Consider the following 23,063-nt stretch of genomic DNA (forward strand, 5'->3'; position numbering starts at 1 on the left):
TGTGCGTGTTCTGCGCGCTCTGAGTTGCTGTGTGAACCGAATTTTCACAGTTCTTCCCCTAAAAGGCTGGCTTTGGGAAGGCGATGGGCAGGTAGGTGGGGTTGCTGGTTTAGAGCGATTTTAGCCCATCGGTGGAGGTGCTCTTCCTTCCCTCCAAGTATAGCAGTGCTAGTGGAATGAAACGAGCCGTTGCAACTCATCTCTTTGGGGTAAAATTATTGGGACTGCGCCTCACTGACAAAAGTTGGGTTAAGCTTAGTATTGGACATTCCTAAGAAACCCCTAAGAAGTAAATGCAGCCGTCTCCCGCAGCAGGAGTGCTTATGCTAATCACCGCTGTTTGCTTGGGTGAATGGTGCCAAACTACTCAACTCCACTGCCTTTGCTGAGAAGCACAGGTTTATGCAAGCTATAACCCACCACTCAAGCACTGAGCTTGGAGCCTCACCTCCTCCTCTGTCTGGCTTCTGAGGGAGGGAAGACTTCTTCTGGCTGTCACTGCTTTCTCCAGCCTTGGTCCCCAGCCTCAGGGATGCCCTGTGGATGCCAGGTCAGCATTAGCTTTACTTTCTCATACGTGAGTAGGAGTTCTGCAACGGTTCGCATTTAAAAGCAAGAAAAGGGTTGCTCAGATTAAAAAACTGGCTGTTTAGGGACTCTCTGATGCCTTGGATTTTGCCAGCGTTAGACCTTCCCAATGTAGAGTAAAAATGGATTATGCCAGGGCTGGGTTTTTTTTCTCTGTTATTTTTTCATGTGTGTTGACTTCACCTCCGGACCCTGCTGTTTGTGAATCAAAGGGTACGTTTCCTCATGAGCCATAATGGTTGCTTGGTGAATTGATTTTTGCCAGCATGTCTTTCCATTTAGCACTAAGACCTCTTTCTGAGGTATATTAGGGATGGATCAGTGAGCATTTTTATTTTGAAGTCTATCCATTTGAAATGCATCCGTGCAACTTCATGCTATTTCAGTTTGGTTTTGAACCCAATAGGTGGCTGGAAGTCTGTGTGTTTCAGAGCTTAATGTTTTTCTCCTATGTAATTCTTGTTTTTTCCTCCCTTTCTTTTCCTAGTGTCGTGATGTAAGGACAAGAGAGGTTGGAATTCAAGAAATTCACCATAAAGTGAGACCATATCAGGTAAGATTTGTCTATTTTTTTCTAGGAGCTTGTTTCAGACACAATTTGTTCTATGTGTTTGGTGTGGAGGCGTTAGGACCCATTTGTAGCACGTCCAATCCTACGGTCTGCCTTTGTAGCTGGATACAATTTTCCATTTATTTTTGCAGCAGCTTTTGATGTCTTTTGTTTTAGCACAGTCACATGTTGAAATTTATGACCACCATGTTTAATAAACTCACTACAGCCAGCAGTTACTTGGTATTTGCACTGCTATAACAAAATAACTACCTTCCCTTTTCCCCCTCCTCATTAAAAATTTGGATTTAGAAAATACCCAGAACACCGTCTGTGCATGCTGAACAGGAATGCATGTTTAGCAAGATGAGTTTACAGCTTTTTTTTTTGTGACTGTGCATGTTTATGTAGGCAAACAGTACATGTATAAATACACTTCTGCACATGTATGCATATATTTATATGTGAATAGATCCATTTAGCATATGACACATATGTTGTATTTTTCCTTCTTAAAAATACTAAAATAGTCCACAAAAAGATTGCTATGCTTATTTTATAGAAAGGAGAATGTTCACTGCTGGACTTCAAGCATCCCATTTAGGAAACTAATCCTCCAGCTCACTGTAGTCACAAGGAGGGATCAATCCTTCCAGAAGGTGGTCAGGACGTTGATGTCACCCAAGGAGATGAGCTTTCTAAGCTCACGCAGGGTCTTATCCATCTTACTCTACGTGTATGCTGTGGCTAATAAATCATACCCTGGAAGTGTTCCCCTCCTGTCCCTTTGGTGACATTAAGGAGGGACTGACATGGTTCTGGAGTTTGTCTGTCATTTATTGCATTTGCTTTCAAACAAGAGTTATTTGTGCCAGACAGAAGATAACTGCCACCCCCAGGTAAAAGCTGAATCAAAATGATGCTTCATACCTCTTTCCTCTTCCATGCAATGGGCACACTCCAACTTTCTAAATGTGAGCTGCTACACTGGGGTTCAGCTTTCCGTGTGTCAGCACGGGGAAGGATTCCTGACAGAGCTCCTCTCACTTGTGCTTTGGAAACTCCACTTCAAAGAAGCTCCGAGTTTGGTGCTGGAAGTTAAGTAAAACGAGTATTCTCGTAGTTTAGCATCTGAAAGATGTTCTCACTTTGCAACTGAGAGATTACCAGGAGCCATATTCTGTTTTTCTCCTGCCATTATGTGATTTCAGATGGAGGGCAATACTTCCCATCGTGCATAACAGAAATCCAGTAGATATAACATCTATAAATGTGTAACGATCCCAAATAAATTACCTTATTCGTACCAGATTTCTGCAAGAACTGAGTCTGTACGGACTTGTTCGTACGTAGGCCTTTGTGCTCTGCTCCCATAGTCTATAATCTTTGGACGTCTCACGAAATATCTTCCGAGTATGTCTGTTGTCAGCAGTGCTAATCTAATTTAAATTGTAAATTTCTGGAGTAGTTAGCAAATAGCTTATCACAGGGTTTTCAAAGCAACGTTGTATTGAAAATTCCCTTTGTTGAACTCATCTGTCTGAGTGGCAGGAGGATGTCATTATGTAGTGTTAGCAAAATTTATCATGACAGCAAGCAAGAGAAATATTCTGAAGATTGTATGATTTTTCTTGCGCTTTAGACTAATGACAAGGTATGATGTTTTTCTTGGCTTCATCAGTAAACAATGCATCCCCTTGATAAGAGAGGCTATCATGTCAGATCTAAAATGAATTAATCACTTGCTGTAATTAGTCATACTGCATGCGACTTCTTTCTGTTAACAGATCAGTAGGCTGTATGTATTTTTATAATGGCGATGGCATGTCTGCTTTTAAGTTTTTTGGTTTCGTTTTTTTTAAAAAAATATCAATTTGAAGTAGATTACCTGCCCATAGCTGGTTATTTACAGAGCTGTCTCTAAGCTGCCTTTTCAATTAGTGGCATTTCTCCACAGCAGCGGAAGGTATTTGCATGCTATCAGGATGGTTAAGGCTGCATAGTGCTACGTAATAGCCTCAAAAATGCTCCAGTGAATTGTTGCTGTAAAGAGACGCTGGATTGACAGTTTTTGAAAGGCGAGGAGCAATGACAGCTCTGTTAAGGATATGAACCTACATTAGTGTAAAAACAGAAAGTCTTAAGACATAGAAGCTGCTGTTCCTGCGAAGTGGGGGGTTTGGTGTCAAGATAATGATCTCAATGTAGAGCCTTAGCAGGAATGGAGCAGATTTTTAAGCTGGGAGTAACTGTTTTCAGTTAAGAGTGTAATCTGCAACTGAGTTTTCTCTTTGTTTGTCAAAGTAAGTTTAAAACAGACTGTGCCAGACATTTAATAGGATTGCATACGGAAATGGTGATCCACCCTGGTGAGGGTTACTCTTACCCAGCATGCAGGATGGTCTATGGACCAGGGACTGACACTGAGGACTGCAGCATGCTGCTGCACATGGCTGTGCACCAACCAACCAGGAGGTCATTCAGGATGGCTTTTACCACATTTATAGCAGTATCCCAGAAGGAAAAGGCTTTGTATGTCTCACAAGTCCCTGAAAAGCCTTTGAGAGGATTTATGTATCCTAGGACCCTCTGTGCTGAGAACAAAAAAATCCCAATCCAGTAGGGAGGGGCTTTTCTCAGCAGATCATCTTATCTGGTATGTGCTTATGATGTTATAAAAACGCACACAATATAAAGCCTCCTGGTGAAGGTTCTTGCTTCATCTCTGTCTACAAGTGGCTTTTGGACTGGATGTGGGCATAACATGGCATCTAGTCCCTGCTGGAGGACAAGCACTGAAACATGTTTCCTACTTGTTTTGTTTTATCCTTGGGAGAAACCAGGAGTTCTCCAATCTTGCCATTTCAAACTCTTAGTACAACGGCATTTAATAATATTTTCTGCTTTTTTTTTTTATATATTAGCAGTAAGCTTTAACCTAACTGCTTTTCCACATACAAAACTAACTGCAGAATCTGGATATTTTAAAAATACCATGCTCTTTTATTTTCCTGTCCATTTCCATTTTACTAGTAGCGTTACGTACCTAACAGTCTATCTGGATCAGTGTCAGCCATCCTGACGCACGAGCTGGAGTGGAGTTTGTGCTCTTGGAGAACTTGGCACATCAGCAGACATCTGCTTGGGCGCTTACCCCATGAGCTGTACATCAGTGTTGCAATGAGCCTTGCTTCTGTAGTCACTAAGGGATTTAATTGTGAGCTGTGTTCACCCAGGCTTTGTCATGGAGTAGAGCAGGCAGGCGACAGAAACCCTTACGGCTTTGCTGTAAACAAATCTTTAATTCATAGATTTCTGGGTATTAGAGGATTTGCAGAAAAAATACTGAGGTCCTTTGCTTTAGTCTTTATCGTGGTACTGGCATGCTTTATAGTACTCTTTATAGTAGTGCTACTTTATAGTAGTATAGTGCCAAGTGTACATGTCTTTTAAATCCCTCCAGGGACGGTGCCTCCCCCCCTCCCTGGGCAGCCTGTCCCAGTGCTGGACACCCTTTCGGTGAAGAAATGTTTCCCAGTCTCCAACCTAAACCTGCCCTGGTGCAGCCTGAGGCCGTTCCCCCTTGTCCTGTCGCTTGTGACCTGGGAGCAGAGACCGACCCCCCTGGCTGCAGCCCCCTCCCAGGCAGCTGTAGGGAGCGATCGGGTCCCCCCCGAGCCCCCTCCTCTCCAGGCTGACCCCCCAGCCCCCCCATCAGACTGGTGCCCCAGCCCCTGCCCCAGCCCCCTGCCCGGCTCTGGACACGCTCCGGCCCCCCAAGCTCTGTCTGGGGGTGAGGGGCCAGAACGGACCCCAGGGCTCGAGGGGCGGCCGCACCGGTGCCCAGCGCAGGGGGACGGTCCCTGCCCCGGCGCTGCTGGCCACGCCATCGCTGACACCAGCCAGGGTGCCGCTGGCCTCCTTGGCCACCTGGGCATCCCTATGTATAGGGTTCAATCTACTGTACTGTCAGGATGTAAATGTTAGAAACACTGGTGCAGTGCTGGTGCCCAGGGCACCCACTGACACTTGCCAGTCACATTTGAGTTCCTAAAGTCTGTCAAAACGATGGCAGGTGTACCTGCGTGGTGGTGCTAGTTCAGATCAGGGGTGTGCTTTTGAAACAAATCCTCTGATTGTTCCCCACTTTGAAAGCATCAGGAAACGCAGAAACCCGATTCTGTTCAGATTAATTCAGAAAGCACCTTCCAGGAGCGCACCTAATGCATGCAGGCTGTAATGGGTTCCTAGCCGGTGGGGTACCCAGTCTGTACTGAAACACACACCCGACACACCCCCCAACACATACTGTGTTGTCATCAGGCTCTCGGCATTGCAAACTGTTGCTGCCGCGTGATTTGGGAAATAATTTTGGTCTGTTTAGCAGCTGGTTGTTACAGGTGGGTAAGGGAATCCCGATGGCAAAGATGGGCAGCTATTTCAGCTGTATCTTACCAGTTCAAAGTGCAAATAGTGACTCACTATGTCACCAAAGATGTGGCATTATCATCATTAGCTACAGGTTACATCAGATCAGCTCAGTGCTAACTCTGCTACGTACGCAGCTGTATATATACATACATATACAAACACAGCTACCGGTATGTGAGAGTTGATCAGGCCTCACATTGCCATAAAGGTGTCTGATCTTGGGTGCTGGGGCTGCTCCTTGATGGTGGTAGGTTGGAGCTGCCTGAAAAAGAAGGGGTTTTTTTCCTTCTTTCTGCTCTCGTATCCACCAGTTACTCTTCATAACTTCTAGGTCATCTGCAGAAGTAATTTCTTCTACCCAGGCATGGTCTTTTATTGCATTTTTCACAGTCAGTCAACTCTCGCTTCACCTTTCGCTTCTACTTGTTGTGACCCTCAGAGCTGCCTTTGTCTAGACTGTTACCAAAAATTGGACAAAAAAATAGACAAGTAATACCTTGGCATTGGTCAGTTCTCAGGGTCCTTGTCTGGAAGGTTTCGGTGTCCTCACTACTATCTGAATAAGTAAGAGAACACTTCCTGCAGATTCTGCAAAGCGCACGTAATGCAGGGCTCACTCAGCCCCAGCTCTTGCAGGTGCCCTGTTGTTCCTCCACACAGTTTGCTCGTGTAGGCAGATCCTGTGCAGTGCTGGAAAGAACTAATTGGTAATTAGTAAAGAAGTTGACTGCTGCTTAGAAGAACCATGTTCTGTAGACACCTCAAAGCAGTAGAGACCTGGACCTAAATGCAGGTTTAGCGAAGGCAGATGCAAAGCTACTCATCCTGCATTAGCAAGTTTGTAACTGGAGCTGAATTGCAATTAGAGCAGGTCCCTTCGTTAGAGGCAAGAGTTGCTGCCCCCATGGATTTTGCAGTGATTACGGAGCTCGAGTAACTCAAGAAACTTAGGTTTTAGGTTTCTGGCTTACAAAGAGGTAACATGTGGATTACCAGCCCTTCTTGAAAGCTTGCACATAGGGATAGAAAACTAGTTCTGTCCCATTGGCAAATAGATTTCTTTAAAGTAGTCACATGTTTTATCTTTAATGTGACTGCAGTAGCAGCAGTTCTTATCCAGTGCTGCTAAAATCCATCTAGAATTAAATTGGCCTTTAAGAAAGCACTTCGTGTTTTCTCTGAATCATAATAGTTTATGGATCCATGAAATTGGTTCTGGTCTGTTCAACATGTTGCTTAAACGTTTTTAAAGAAATACTCCTTTTCTCTTTCCCTCATTGTTTTGTCATCGCTTCTCTTTGACCAGATTGAATTAGTTAGAAGAGATTATGTGGCTAATGGTGGCTGGGAGACCTTCCTGTCCTATGAAGATCCAGACCAGGATATTCTCGTTGGCCTTCTACGACTGCGGAAGTGTTCAGAGGAGTCGTTCAGACCTGAGCTGAAGGGAGGCGTTTCCATCGTCCGGGAATTGCACGTGTATGGGAGCGTGGTCCCTGTGAGCAGTCGGGATCCTTCAAAATTTCAGCACCAGGTACTCTAAGCCACCTTTTGTTTCTCATCTCTGTCTTTCTTGCACTCTCCTCAATATAATTGGGGAAGAATTTTATTTTTAATATCAGAGATTCATTCAGTTGACTCGAATTATAGTCCACTGCAATAGAAACAGGTAAATTTGAGCCTCTTCTTGCATTTGCCCAGCTGAAGTCATGCTGCTTCTAGTTCTTGCTAGCGTGATCATGTTTAGGCAATTGCAACTGCTCTGAGATTAAAAAAAAAAAAAAAAAAAGTATGGCTGAATGCTATCAGTGTTGCTCCATGCCTGTACAGTACCAGCTTGTGTGTGCTGCTGCTAATTTGACTTGCAAGTACTAAGCATCTTCGGTACTGAGGTATCTTCCCTTTGATAGCCTGTGTGGTACATCACACGTGACTGCAAACTGAGTGAAAATAAAACAAAGGGGATACATCCATCATGTCTTTTTATTTCCTTCTAAAATTGATCTTGTTTGATAGCTGAATTTCAGTTCGGAAATAATTACATATGGGAATGAGAGATTTTTATTTGGTGTTACCCAATTTTCTTTCAAAGGCACATTTATTGAGTACATTCTTCCTGCCAAAACAGAAGAAAACGTTACAAAGGCATGTAGTGATGGCACACGGGGGAATGGCTTTACCTGAAAGAGGGGAGACGGAGATGAGAGATGAGGAAGAAATTCTTCCCTGTGAGGGCGGCGAGGCGCTGGCCCAGGCTGCCCAGAGCAGCTGTGGGTGCCCCATCCCTGGCAGGGCTCAAGGCCAGGCTGGACGGGGCTGGGGGCAGCCTGGGCTGGGGGGAGGGGTCCCTGCCCGTGGCAGGGGGGTGGGAACTGGATGGTCTTTAAGGTCCCTTCCCACCCCAAACCATTCTGTGGTTCTAAATCCAGCTGTGGTTCTAAATCCAGCTTTGGTTCTGAGATGTTTATTGGTTTAAGTGATTTGGTGAGACTCCTGAGTAAAGTCTCTTAGTTGGGTCAGACTTTTTTTGCTTCAGGCACACCTGTGAGACCATTTCGTATATATCTTAAAACATGTGAATTGTGGAGTGGAAGGCTGTGTTTCTAATTCCCTGCAGCGACTCATGTGAAAATCACACATTTTCTTTCTGCTGCATGTAACATGCTGTGGCTTGTGGTGAGCAAAAATGTGAATTAAATTTTGCCCTGGTAGGTTTTGAACCTTTAGACCGAGTTTTTAAAAAGCAATTGGTTTGTCCTCTTTGCCAGAAGTGCTCAGGGCTGATGTTTTAAATTAAATTCCTTGTATTTATTAATCTTTCCCTGAGTATTTGCATTAAGATGCAGTTTCACGAGGAGATGATGATGATGTGTGACCATAAGGCAGTGGCTGGCGGGTGGTGGGGGGTGGTGTGGCGGGGAGAGGAGTGGATATTCCCATTATAAAATAGTTAACACTTAAAAGTTTAGGAAGAAAAAAAAAGTGGTCATCTGAAGTATTTGAAAACAAATTAAAAAAAAACACCAAACCACCCGAAACCAAAACCAAACAACAACAAAAAAGAGAGAAAATCAATTGCAAGTAGCCAACTACAAACATTCAAATAGGCTGCAAATTGAAATTTCATGGCATATGATGCGCTCATGTTCATTCCGAACAGTGTTCAAGAGGTTAATCAGAAAGTGTTCTCCACAGTGGCGGGGGCAATTTCTGATTAGAAGGACATTTTAGAATGGAGATTTCTGTGTGTTATTTAAAAATGCCTGTAAGTGTTAAATGTTTCTTAGAATTAAATCACATCTGCTTCAGTGTCGCCACAGCCCCATTCTGTACATCTTGTCGGGAAAACAGATGAACAAAGAGCTGAGTATAATTCCTGCATCCTAATGCTGGGAGTGAATTAATCCAATCAATTATTCCCACATATATAGGACAAAGAAGTTGTTAAATAGAGTGGAAAGGCTATTCCCTTATTTTGAAGAATTATTGTGATTCCAATAGCAATCCTGCTGGGCAGGGTTTCCAAATGTAAATAGAGACGTGGATCCAGTCCAGCATATTTACATGTTATTCTGCAGTTCTTTTGGATTTGGCACCTCATGCCTGGCGAGCGGTGCAGGGCGAGAGCCTAGCCTGGGTCTGTGCGGGTCACGCAGCAGCTCGACGCAGCCGTTGTGGGGAGCCCCGACGAGCCTCGTGGGTGCTGCCTGCCTGAATTCTTCATCCTGAAACGAGCACAGCCACAGCACCTGTCTCCTGGAGGGTTTGCGGTGATAAAGATTCCAGGGCGCTAAGGCAAGATGTAGAACAGAAGAGTAAATGGCAGCAGGGCCCGTCTCTGGGTCTGTGCTGTCTGGCCACATCTGTTTCAGCTGGTGTCCCCTGCCGGAATGGCACTGGGATCCTTGTGCGACTCGACAGCCTGGGCAATTGCATCTGGCATTTGTACCATGGCTCCGTTTAATTCCCTAACGCAAACCCGGTCTAGGGAGGTCGCCGTTAAGGTGGGCGGTTGTTGGTTGGGATCGGTTATCTTGGCAGGTTAGACCCACTCAGTGCCAGGAATCAGGGGGCGCCTACCAAGTTGACTCACCATCAATGGATTCAGCGTCGTTCTGTTCCTGCCATTGAGGAGCAGTCAGACAGTAGAACTGCCTCTGAAGAATTTCACGATCAGAAGTAAAACCCCTAGAAAGCTCCATTGTAAAGCTTAGCGTTGATGCGCCTCTTCTGAAGCCTTCTCCTGCAATATTCAGCAATATTCCTGATCACAGAATCACTCCTGTGCCAAAAATACGGCTCTTTCGGAACTGTACTAATGCTTACATTCTGACCTTGCCTATGCTTTCTATTTCTAAACTTACCTTTTCTTCTTCTTTCTCCCATTATAGGGATTTGGTATGTTACTAATGGAGGAGGCAGAAAGAATAGCCAAGGAGGAGCACGGGTCATGGAAAATCGCTGTAATTTCAGGTACCTTTGCTTTATCCTTTATATATATATTTTTATATATATATATCTCTCTTAATCTGAAAATAAACCCAACACCACTGCTGGGAGCATTCATCGTATTAGGTAGGAAATGAGTATCAGCAGATGCTTCTTTGCAGCAGAGTCAAATTCCGTGGTAGCTTTGTCCGGACAATACTGTCCTTGCCTACCCGAGGACACGCTGCAGGGAGCCCACCTGCCCTTAGTGCTGAAGAAGACAGACGGCGTGGCCGTGGGTTAACACTGCGATTTCCGACCTGGCTGATTCGGCCCTGTCGCAGGTTGTTATTGTCGAGGGCTGCTCTCCAGGGCTTTTGAGGATAGAAAATTGCCGGCTTCCATTTTAGAGTCTTTCTGCAAGTACCGTCATTAGGGTGGACGGATGTGCTTTTAGGCTACATTAAGCATTTATCATGAAGAAGGGAGCTATGTAAGAAAGAGCTGCAGCCCTTTTTCCTCTTTCATTTTCAAGGCGTTGTGACCAAGAAGAGTGGCATCAGTTCATCACGTGCGTGTGAAGTCAAGGTCGGGACTACCTTTGTGTTTTAATTTATCTTATATTAGCAGTTACAGAAGCTCCAGGAGGCTTTTACAGGCATGTAGGTTCTATAACTGGGGAAACTGGCTAAATGCACGGGAGAAACCGTTGTTGGCATAAGACTAATGTATGCTGGGGGACTTACACAGAATGGATGTAATAGAGACCTTTTCGAAAAAATAATCATCTGCTGCTGCCCCACCGAAAAGCCCCGAAAAGCAGAAATCACTACTTTGATCCAGGCTGCCAAGTGCTGAAGTGAAGAGCTTCTCTGTGTGTTTCCAGCTGTGTAATGTCACTGGATGTTGAAAAGCCACAGCAGGCTGTCTCGACAAGTACTTGTGACAAGGGCTGGCGCATGAATGAGGACACCATGCAGGCAGTAGCCAGGCGCTTAAAGATAATTCTTTATTCTCTGAATTCCCTATTTCTTGTTGGCTTAAGACATACTCCGGTCCTGTTTCCCCATTGCTGCTGCATGGGTGTCACTTGGAACTGGGAGTTTCCTGCGGTTAAGAAATGTCCATACTGCATCCTTCCTCGGTAAAGAAGAGAGGCAAAAGTTAAACCGGTTTCTTTCAGTTTTGCTAGTAGCATCTGGGCTTGGGTTGTGCAGAGAGAGAATTTTAGCTGTATTTTAGCAAACTGATGTGAAGAATATATTCTTTGCATCAAGATCCAGGGAAAGAAGTCTTGTTTTGCTACATGCATAGTTTGTGGCATCCTACTAAGACCTCGTCTGTGCTTTTTATTTTTCTTTCCCTGAAGTGCAAAGTGCAGTATATGACAGTTTGTCTTGGAATACGGAATGCTGTAGCATCTGCAAAGACCACAGGTTTTCCAGCTGTTTCCTTGGAGATTTGACCACTTGAATTTCAGTTCTCCTGTAGGTTTTATCTGAAATAAAAAATGCAGCCAGAAGTTCTTTCTCCCCTTGGAGGATGAACTTGGTTTTGCCGATTTTGGTTTCAAAATAGATTTTTAATCTGGGAACCCACTGCAAGGTTACATCCCCACAACAGACTGCAAAATTTTGAGTGCTTTCTAGAGGGAAGAATATAAGGGAGATCTGCTTTGAAGATGTCTCTCACGGGACTCTTACTCATTAGCACTGCATGTTTTGATGAAGGCTGTGTTGCAGTGTTTTGGTTAACAGTGGCCTTTCTTCAACAGTATTTTCCAGTCTTGCACTTAATGGCTACATCAGTACGAGTCAACTAAATAGTGCTAGAACATGCAAACTGCACCTTCAGGAGATGGTCCCTGGCCCACGCTGGTGCATGCCCTCTGCCAGAGAACTGCGTGGAGCAATGCTAGTCTGTCAGGCTGAAGCCTTTTCAGGGCTCCTGCTAGTGAGGGAACAGAGTGGATGGTTCAGTTTCTGTGCTCTTGATAAGTTTTAGGAAAGTTAGGTCTAAGTAACAAAGTCTCTCTTTGATTTCTTCGAAAGGAAATTTTGAAGGTATTTTTAAGGTAGGACAGCATGAAGAGTTTTCATTATTGGCTAAAGGTTAGGGCTTATCTCTAAGATCTTTTCAAGTTCAGCTCTGGTTAGAAGGTAGCAGCTCTGCTTAGAAATTACCAGCAGTCATCATGGCAGGGGAGTTGGGCTAGATGGTCTTTGAAGATCTCTTCCAACCCAAACCATTCGGTGATTCTGTGATCATCTGCGAGTGTTCCTACCTTGGTTTTGAACAGGGGCGTCTCATACTGATGGTTTTAGGACAGCCCATTTCGTAGGGACCCCAAACAGCTGGGTGTCCCCCGGTATCCTGCCGCATGGCAGAGCCTTGCTTTGCCCTGTTGGTCAGTGAAGATGTTCCTGTCTCTCCAGACGTGTGAGGCCAGACACCCGTCTCTGGCTCATGCAGCTGGTGGGGGGCCCCGCTCACCCTTAGAGAATGAATATGGGGAGCAAGGTAAGTCTGAAGGGGTCCAGGAGTCTCTGGCTGATTATCTGCCACAGCCTTGGACCGAAGCGTGGCTTGAAGCTGGTTTGGAAATGCATTTAACTCAAGCCAGATTAAGGTAGATTCAGATGAAAGGACGACATCCAAAACAGGCAATACTGTTACAAGTGGTTATGAAAAACAGAAAAAAAAGAAAAAAAACCCACCATATGACTAATCTGCTTTTAGGGGAGTTACATTAGAAGCACCTCTCTCCTGTCCAGCTGATTTACTGCCTGTCCTTATCAAGGTAGTATTCAACATTTCCTGACATCTCAGCCTGTGTCCATTAGAGCCTTATCATTAGAAACCTCTTTCCTCTGTGGCAGAGCATGTTCACTGCCAGAGCCAATTTTCCTTTTGTCCAGACTCCCCTGGAGGACTTCAGGCATAATCTTTTCTCCTCTGCCTCTGCTTGCTCCCTTCCCATGTAAAATCTAGTCAATACTCTTAAATAAACATCATTTCACTTGCCTGCAAATGCAGATGTCCGCTTTGTTAGGTCGGGTGTCATGTCTTGTGCTTGTCTGTTTCATGCTTCAAGGAGGGCTAAACCTCCTTCCCCCTCAGCAGTGAGTCAGTGGCATATTTCAGTGGGAAATGTTCGCATTTTTATATTCTCTGTCAGGCAGTACTGTAAAATCACTTGATAGAAACATGTAAATGGGAAACAAGTGAGTAATTCATGATTGCCTCCTGATTAAGATCAGTACGACTATAATAATCAGATTGGGGTGACTGATCCTGACATCTTTCTCCTAACTGTGCTGCAGCAGCCAGGAATCCACAATCACAAGGCTGTGAATAGAAATTAAACTAATACCACCTGTTTTCTGTAGTCTCTGTGAGGGAGAAAATCGTTCATGATAGGCGGTGACTCATCTCCCAGTCTGTTGGTGCTGCTCGAGCACGCTGTCTCATGTGTTTAAGGAAACCGTGCTACTCTTGCTTAGGATGCTGGATGCTAAAAAAGCCTTCGCCTTTTGCAGTTAGGGAGAAAACGGAGGGTCAGAACTCTCCAAACTCTGATGCATCAACCCAGTGTTAAACCCACCTGCGGCCAAGAGCACTGAGGGGAGAGAAACTGAGCTGGCATACAAAGTGGAGGTAAAGTCTCGGGGCACGTTTGGCAGTACTCTAAAGTATCCTCATTTCCTCGTGTAAACAGCCTTTTGGTCACCCTAGAAGCAATAAATTACTTGAATAATCAGCGTCTCGTAGTTCATATTGGATGTTGATTCATGGGCTGCCTCAGAGGTTGCCAACTGCCAGGCTGCACGCGGGAGACCGTAGGACGAGACTCCCACGTGTTGCGGGGAGGATTGATGGGGTTTGGGAGCACTCCCCGGAGTTTTGCTTCCACTGCTGGTTGGTTATTTTTAGAAATGCTGATCTTACTAGCTATTAATAAGAGAAGAAGTGGCCCGAGATAAGTGGAAATACGGGAATGTTAATGTTAATGAAATGACTCTTTGATGCTTGCTTTAGATTGATGGCCTTTGGAAAAAAAAATTCAATTAGGGGGATTTGGAAGAAGTCAAGGATAAACTCATGCTACCAGACTGGTGCTGTGGAATAGCTACTGTGTGCAACCTTCTCTGGTTCTTAATGAACGTCAGATGTGAAGGTTTAATAACGTAACAGCTTTGAAAACTGTATTAACTGGGATTTCTGTGCAAGCATGAACAGGAATATCGCTGTTCTTAAGCAAAGACACTTTTGCAAAAGCCAGCATTCTGCAACAGTTCTGGTAGGAAGCTTTTTTCTATATATACCATAAGATCTCTTACAAACAAAGATTTATAATGTGGCCTAACTTCTGCATAGTACAGACCAGAGACTACCACTGATCTTGCATCTGTGCCAGCTGAGCCTGTTTTGGAGAGTGGGGACCTGCCTTGATTTGTTCAGGCTTTTGTGTGGTCTCCACCTGCAGGAGTTTTCCGTAGAGTGGGCAGAGGAAGAACCGGTAAGACAAACCCTACGCAAAATCCAGGGAGCAGGAGCTGAATGTATGGGGAGACCTCCCTTGTGCTTCTTCCTTCCTCAGCAGCCCTTTCCCCCCCCTCAGCTCACATTAGCCCCAAGTTTATAAAACCCAAAGAGCTAAAAAAACCCACAAGTTCTGAAATCAGATTAATGATGAAATGAAGGTGATTTCCATCCAAGTGGCTTGTAATACACAGCGGTATAAATAGCGTTGAATCAGAACTGTCAGCAACAGCAGTTTTCAGGGATTTAAAAATAAATCATGCTTTCTTTCCTTGGAGTCTTCCCCCCTGACTGGCACTGTTTTCGCACTGCCCACAAGCGGTAATCCTCCTTTTCAAGGCTGCGCCAGGGGTTAAGGGCGTAAAGGTTGTTCTTAGTCAAGACGTGGAGTGTGGAGTTGGTTGAGTTGTGGGTGACACCTTTGTTGTGGTTATAACCCACATGTGATGCACGCGTGCAGTCCAGCTTATTGAGTGCTGCTTTAGCCGAGAATTACTCTGGCTTAAGGCAGGCTTCTGGTGTGCTTTGTTGTGTCTCTGAAGGCTGCTACAGAAGAACCGACGCTCCTGCCTGCTTTACCGGTGTCACCCTGCAATCTGGGTAACATTCTGCACCTCATCAGCTGCGATTGCTCTGCCCAGAGCGGGGTGAGGACCTCTCCCTGCGTCACAAGCGGAGGTATTCATGAGGCAGCGAGCAGATTTTCCTTTAAAAGCACATCCAAACCAGGACTGCACAAATGAATGCCATCAGTTCCTGTGCTTCTTCAGAGCACATCAGTTAGCACCCCTAGGGAAAAAAAATAAATAAATTCAGAGTTTCCCAGCAGATTCTTTCCAAAGCATTTTGTTCTGCCTGCTGTTCTTGGAGTAAACAGGTTCAGTGGAACCTGGCTTCTCATCCCAAGTCTCTTTGCTCTTAGGGTTGTTTAATTTCTGGACAGAAAAGGAACAAGATGCGGCAGGATTTAACAGGATTGCCGTTACTTATAAGGACAGTACCTAAAGCCATGGAAGGTTACTTTCAAACAAAGGAAAATCTGAGGTCCCCTGCTTCAGGCACCCAGGAGTCATCGCAGGCAATGAACCAGGGAATGATGCACAAAGCAAGCTAGGCTGTACAGCAGCTGCCTCATGGTGTGTCTAGTTAAATATCACTTCATTTGAAGAGGACCAGTGGGAGAACTGCATTTAATCGACTATGGAGTCAATGACAAGCGCACAGGAGTGCGTTCGTAAGGGAAGATGAGCATTTGCAAGCCAGGTTAGGAAGGGCATTTTGGATTGTGGCGGTGCGTGGGGATAGTAGGGTACCGGTGGGATGGGAAACTATGTCAGCCATAGGTACTCTGCTTGCATGTAGTGCGTGACGCTGTGGTTCTGCCTCCAGTGTTGCCACTGTGCAGATTCGCTGCTCTATTTAAAGCTTGGATGCTAGTGGTCCTGGGTGCTTTGGATGCTGGATGCTAAGATTGCAAGGTACCTCCTTCCCCCCAGAGATGCAGTCTTAGATCTGGACATTTGACTAAACCAACCAGAGTTAATTATTCGCAATAACAAGGTGGTTTTGTGGCCTGCTTGCAGGATTTCTGTGCAGAGCCAGAAGTGTGCTGCCTGCCTCTTAGCAGGAGGAAGGAGGTGCCCCCCACCACCTAAATCAAAGAGCAAAGTAAAAAAGCGAGTGGCTTGTTTATCATGAAGTCATTGCTCATTTAAGGTAATTTTCTGCATGAGTGGTGCCTTTCTACTCTTCTGATGTGAGTAGTATATTAGTATGCAGGCTTGGGTAGCTGAATGGTAGACCCTGGAGGCATCACTCCATTATTCAGAGCTCTGGGGAGGTCTGATCTGAAATGTCTGTTTTTCCATTTTCCAGCATTTGTAATTGCATGTGTGTTTTCTTTGCCTTTTGTTGGTTTTGTGGTGTGGGTTTTGGTATTTTGTTTTTTTGGTTCATTATTTTTTTGCTTTTAGTTGTACCTGCTTTGGATTTGCATCTTTTTTTTTTCCCCCTTTAAAACAAGCCCCGCCCCTGCCCCCCCCAAATTGCTCTAAAACAATTGTAAACATGTCACTCCTGTGATGTCCACAAGTGCTGTGGCACAGAAAGTGTAAGGAACCTTGGTGTCTGAGACTAGTGGATGGGCTCGTAAACTTACTGAATTTATAATAGCTTCTTCCTTTCTGGCAATAGCTGATGCTTGAATTTTGTGTTCAGGGGTTTCTCTCCTTTTGGGAGGATGATGCTACTCCAGTCCCTAACGAAGCTTTCCCTTCCACTCCTCTTTTCCCATTCAGTCTATCAAGCTGTATCTTTTTTTTCTGCGGGATGGGATTTTTCTTAGCTCTATTTTGAGGCAGCACCTCCCGCTTTGTGTTGGTCCGTAGGTGTTGGCACTTCCAGGGTCCCCTTTGGGAGCACGCAGTGACTCAGGCACTACAGATTTTTTTGACAGAACCTGCACAGCATCCAGGGAATCATTTAGGAGAAACACATGAGCTCATTCCCTGCTTTCCTCTCCTGCAGCATAAGTACAACACAGCCCTTGTGCCTGTTGTCTCTTAGTCCAACTTGCAGCGTATTTGCTTCAGGCTGCCTCTACCCAAAGAACATGAGTAGGCAGCAGCAGGTCAGATCAAGATGTCTTTTCTGATGGGGCCGATGCTGGGTGGCTGGGGAAAGAAGTAAATACCAAGTAAGCATGCAAACATCACAGCTTCCAGCCGTTTGTTGCCCAAGGACTTCTAGTCTGAGAGGGTACCTTTGTATCGGATAGCTCACAACAGATTTTGCTGCCTTGCCAGTCCTCCTGCCTGCAACAGCTGATAAAATGAGCTCTCCATCCCCTTCCATGAGCTTTTTAGGGTTGGTTGCACTGCCTCGCCGTTGTACCTTGAGCCTGGGAGCAGTAATTGCCTGGTCTAGATGAAGGTGAATAAAGGACAGTCCTCTGTTAAAACCTTTCCTGTTGTCTCCTTGAGGGTTCCTATTGCCCTTGTTTTGACTTCGCTGCTTGACATCCCATAATTAGCCCCTTCTGACCCTAATCCCATAGCATGTACTTCACACTTCCTTTAAAACAGCACCAGTGACGAGTATGTGAAATGTAACATAAACCAAATTCTCAAGTATTAGACGTCCTGAGTCCTCCCCCTCCTCAGTGACAGAAGCATAAAGCTCCTGACGGGATGCGCTTAAACAAATGCATACCGTGTGGGTCCTCTGTCTTTCCTCTAAGCAGCGACTTAATTGTTCTTATGTCAGCCGCTGATTTTGGTGGTTACCTTTGGCAGTAACAATGATTGGAGGGATTCGAGTCAGTGCTTTACAATTACTTGAAGCATCTGAGCAATAAAATTACAAGACTGATACCTTTCTCTTTGAAAGTACAGTAGTTCCACGTGATTCTGACAAAGCACGTGGCGGAAATGCTTCCCTACCTCCTTTTAAAATAATCTTTTTGAGCTTTTGTGATGTTTATGCAGGTCCAGCTTGGGGAAAGTTCCCATCCTGAGTATTTCTAGTCTTTTAACGTGTGCATCATCTATGATAGCTATTATTACAGCGATTTGGGAAGTCTGGGGAGAAGCTGTAATCAGCAGGTCTACAGAGACGGAAGGGTACAAGTGAAGATAGCGGCACAGAGTGACAGCAGCAGGCACCTGTTCAAGGTCACTCATGAGGACTTAGTGTCCCTGAAGTGCCCAGCACCACTGGCCAAAGCCCAGGTGCTCATCCAGGGAGGGAGAAAGCATCACAGCCCAGAGCTGAGCCCACAAAGGGATCGACTCTGCTGCTGCTGTCATTCCTGGCTGGGCTTCTTGGCCTTCATGCCCCCCTACCTTGAAGGCTTGGAGCACAACTGGCTGGTACCTGAACAGCTCTGACCAGCCCATGCCGACACGCAGCTTAGCAATAACCGAGTGTGAGACATCCGTGCGTCAGAGCTGGCCTGTGCCCGGGCAGCCTGGCTTTACGCTGCACTCCTGGCTCTGAGTACGGCCCGGGCTGTTACGCTTTGCTAGCTCCTTGCCAAGTCCTTCATCTCCTGCTCCTCTTTGTGAGAAGTGTTGGGACTGGGCCAAACTGACATCCTGGCCTAGACTAAAATATCTTGCTTTGCCTCTGTGTGTAACGCTGTTATTCTTGTTGAGGGTTTTTTTGTTGTTGTTGGAAGGGTACATCTCCTCCTGTCTCAGGGATAGCTGCTGGCTTTACACATGGATTTTCAATAGGACCGTCTCTGAACCCTCGTTGTGCTGTCCACCACTGCCTCTGTGTGCCCTTCACATGTCTTCAGTGTGTGAAAGCCAGTTGCCTCTAAACTTGACACTGCTGGCACGTGCAGAGCACAGGTAGATGCCTTCAGCTTCACTTTCTACAGGCACAGCAGAGGCTGGTGGTGTCAGTACCAGCGGCATTTAACAGTGACAGTACATGGCTTCTTTATTTTACATTTGTAACCTGAGTTTCTTGCCTGAAGTTAAGATGGAGCTACTGCTGAGTATTCCCTTTATTCCTAGCAGAGGAATTGAAGGTGTCCAGCTATTGAGTAGCTGTGTCTTTCACTGTCTACCGAGCCTAAATCAGCTACCAAAAGGAGAGGGACAACCGTTATACTGCTGTGTTATCCATAAAGGGTTGGCATCTTACCGATTGTCCTTGACGAGCGCGATGGTTGTAGCAAGTGAGCTGCCTCCTTGGTTTACTGAATCTGAAAGCTGAGATGCTTGGGGTGAGGCTGCTGGCTACTCCAAGGGCAAGGATCAGGAATGCACAGACCATTTATGCGCTGTAAGACTGCAAATTACTTTTAAAACACGAAAAGCTAGCTCTATAAATACAGTGCTCTTGCACGGAAGAGCTTTTTCGGCTGCAGTATCTGCTGTGACGTCTGTCAGCGTTATCTGTTTATGCTGGCACCAGAAAAGCAGACTAGCTTGGCTTGTACCAACAGGATTGTCTCCTTATCTCTGTACAGAAGACGCCTGTTCAGGGAGGTGGGGGATGAGATTGAATTCCCCTGTCGAAGGTGCTTGCCCTGCTCAGACTGAATGCACCGAGGTCCATTAACAAGCACCCTTTCCTTTCCCCTTTAAAGTGCAGGTATTGTGTCACCAGTGCCTACGCCAGCTCCAGTAGCCTCTAAATGAGCCTCATAGGTGATTTACTCCCGAGACTGGAGAAGTGTCTGGAACCACAGCCAAACCCGCACCAGCACGCCCCGTCTTCTGAAGCGGCAGTTTAATGTCTCCCTGCAGCGATTTCGCTGTAGCCCCGCTCCATCCCGGTGACGTAGCAGCCTTATCACGGCGGTGTGGAGGTCTGGCACTGCTGCCGTTCCCTGCTATAAGCTAATTACTATGCGGCAAGATGATCAGTTTTTCCCCAGACCAGGCTTCTATTTGTGTTCTGTCAAGTAGAAAATTAACATGGACACAGGCCAGGGATGTTTCACGCCTGAGTGCGCGGAGGCTGGAGGTGGGGATGGGAAGGCAGGATGGATTTCTGAATGGTAGGCGTGGAGGATCAGGTGATGTCAAGCGGCGCCGGCCCGCTTCATTAGCTGGATCATCAGCGAAGTTGAGTAGCTGGGGGAGAAAAATTGCCCATAGCATGCACGGTCCTCATTAACCGCCCGTCTCGGTGCGCTTTGTTCGGAACTCAGCTGAACACTATTTCTGTAGAGCAGATAAGGGGTGTTGTCTGCAAAATTTGGAAGTGAGAGGCTAGCTAGTATTAACCTGTATTCACTGTATTAATTCATTGCTTGCCACATTGGAGCCTTTTCAGGGCCTCCTTGCACTGCAGAGATGCACGTGAATTGATGTTCGAGTGACCCTCTCTGCTTGCATTGCTCCTGGGTCCGGAGGAACACACCAACTTGTAGGAGCTCGGTCAGCAACTTGCAAATGGGACAATAAAGCAAGCACATGCAAAAACCAGAAGAGATCATAAAGGATTTTTTCCTGCCTGGTCATTCTCACTTCTTTCAAATCAGTACCATTATTTTATTTAGTGTTTTGATGCTTTTTATTTAAAATATGTGCGGTATATAACCTTCAGGTGGAGTGGCCTAAACTGCTGAGTGTGCCTGTTGCTTACAGGAGCATGCCGCAGGGATTCCTGCCAGGCGTTTGGGGTCTTCCTGCTCATTTCTCACACGGCTTTTACTCACCAGAAGTCGTTAACATCTGATGGAGCAATCTGCACTATGAAACTGCAGATCTCCAGGAACCTTTCCATTTGTTCTTCAGTATGGAGATCTCTTTCTTGTTCTGATGAGTAGGAAGGGAAGTTCAGAAGAAAAGGCGGGCTTCTGACCCCTGCCTTCCTACCCTGGATAGGGACTGAAGCAAACTCCTGAAGCTGTGCGCTGAGTTTTTACCATGAGGGTAAAGTGAAACACTGGCCCAGGCTGCCCAGAGCAGCTGTGGGTGCCCCATCCCTGGCAGGGCTCAAGGCCAGGCTGGACGGGGCTGGGGGCAGCCTGGGCTGGGGGGAGGGGTCCCTGCCTGTGGGGGGGGGGGTGGGACTAGATGACCTTTGAAGGTCCCTTCCCACCCAAATCGTTCAGTGATGGAGCTGATGCATGGGGATGCTGCTGATTTAATGACTAGTAGGCTCGCTCTCGAGATTGCTGAGTGTTTCTTCATTGGCATTTAAAATCTCATGGCCCATAGGAAAGAAAATCGATTGTGAACGCTCACATGCTTGGTGAGTCATCCTAAATCCCTGGTCTCTCGGTAACACCTTACCAGCTGGGTTGGGTATTTCAGCAACCAGCTCTGGAAGAAGCCTCAAGACATTACGTCGCCTGTAGATCTAAAAATCTCACAAACACTCAACTTGACATATCTGGAGCAGAGCAGCACACACATCTCACTCTCCCTGTCTCTCTAAATGCCCGGTGGCCATACCAACGGCAGCACTTTGTTGAAGTGTAAGAGAAGGTATGGTATTAGCTCTTAAATATTTAATTCTGCTTAGTTTGGATTCGGAAGACCTATCAGCTGTGGCTTCATCTGTCACAGTTAAAGGAGGTGATGGTGTGGTGGCTTTCTCTCTCCTGACAGTGGATGCTCTCAGTGCAGCTGGGTTTGGGCAGGCCTGTGTAGTCATTAATGAAATATTGCTTCTGTAATAAAGAGATCAATGAGATGTAATCTCACCATCTGGAAGCTCTGGGATGGGTCGTACCTGCAGACTTGCCATTTAAAAATTGCTTCTAGTCAGGGCATCTCCTGCATGCTAGGAGGCACCCCAAAAGTTGAATGAATCACTTCTTGAATGCTACCTCTCGTTTCATTGTTTTTATTTCAAAACAAAAAACAACAAACAAACAAAAAAAACCAGTTACTGGTGACAGTCTTGGGTTTGAGATTTGGCCTTAAGAATGATTCAGAAAACCCCTGAGCAACCCATTTGTTAATATGATAAAGCTTTTGCTCTGGTTTGCCTTGTAGCTTGGCACCTTCATGAACACACAAATTCTGCAGCGTGACGGGATAGGAGGAGATGTGGTATCTCTGCTGTTTCAACAGAACTTTGTAAGCAGTTCACTAAATTATGCTATCGAGGTACTATAATCCTTACAACCAAAATACCTTTCCAGGGCAGGGCTGGTGCATCCGTACCCCACAAAGCGCTCGGGCATACCAGGCTGCCAACCTGCGATGTCATTCCAGGAATGTGCCTCGTTAAATTGCATTTGGTGCTTTTCGGGTTTGGCAAACCTACCCCGGCACAATGGGTGAACTGGCCTGCAGCGCTGGTGTCCCCCCCCATCCCTTGGGATTGTCAGCGAGCCGGTGTCGCTGCTCTGTTACGGAAGGATTTGTCACAGCTCACGTTAACCTTTACAGCTGAGGTGGTTCCTCTGCAGGAATTGCTGGGACTGCCTCTGCAGCCGGGGCAGGAGGAGGTGAGGCTGAACCGGGCATGTGCATAGGGACCCCGTTTGCTGGGTTGGAGATCTCTGTTGGAAAGGACTGAAGGTAAGGGAGGGCATGCTGCCTTTCATGTGAGAGATGCAAAAGATGAAGAAAGTTTTTCAAATTGGCCAGGTGCTCGACCGTACCAAGCCATTCTAGATTTAAATTGAGTTAAATCTGTAGTGAACAGAGAATAAGTTGTAAAGGTCTCCTGTGCTGGTTTTTGTAGTGTGGTTTCTTCCTTCATTTTTATTTTTCAAGCCCAAGTGCTGACCATGAGGTGGAGGAAGTATCAGCTCGATCAGAAAGGGACTGCATCTCCTTGCGTTTGCATCAAATCCGGAGTGGATTTAAATGGAGCAGGTTATTGGATTTGCGTGGGAGGCTGGGGGGAGATGCTAGGGATATTCAGGGCTTTCTGCTTTGGGTCACAGCTTCAAAAATAACCCAGTCTCGAATCTGAAAGGCCATCTGTTTTGCAGCAGTGAAATGAGTTGTTGAGCTGATGAAGGGAGACCCAGGCTTCAAAACTCTTTTTTATCACAGACTGACTTTGTGATTTCAGACAAATTACCCAGCTGCCTGGGATC

General features: G+C 45.9%; 1 protein-coding gene across 3 annotated transcripts in view; it reads left to right on the forward strand.

Annotated features, from left to right (window-relative positions):
* Window positions 1-23,063, forward strand: part of ELP3 (elongator acetyltransferase complex subunit 3) — a 93,450-nt gene that overhangs the window by 60,625 nt on the left and 9,762 nt on the right. For 2 of the 3 annotated variants that reach the window (XR_013928206.1, XM_080388051.1), the window contains exons 12-14: window positions 1,076-1,141; window positions 6,876-7,103; window positions 9,961-10,042. Coding sequence is in view for 2 of the 3 variants with exons in the window: in XM_080388051.1 (XP_080244177.1) it covers window positions 1,076-1,141; window positions 6,876-7,103; window positions 9,961-10,042 (376 nt within the window). In the remaining variant the exon portion in view is untranslated. Of the gene's footprint in view, window positions 1-1,075; window positions 1,142-6,875; window positions 7,104-9,960; window positions 10,043-10,532; window positions 21,875-23,063 lie in introns of those variants that run through there. The other variant, XM_080388052.1, reaches the window with a different exon arrangement.

This window comes from Falco punctatus, assembly GCF_963210335.1.
Source record: "Falco punctatus genome assembly, chromosome: 5".
Lineage (NCBI taxonomy): Eukaryota > Metazoa > Chordata > Aves > Falconiformes > Falconidae > Falco > Falco punctatus.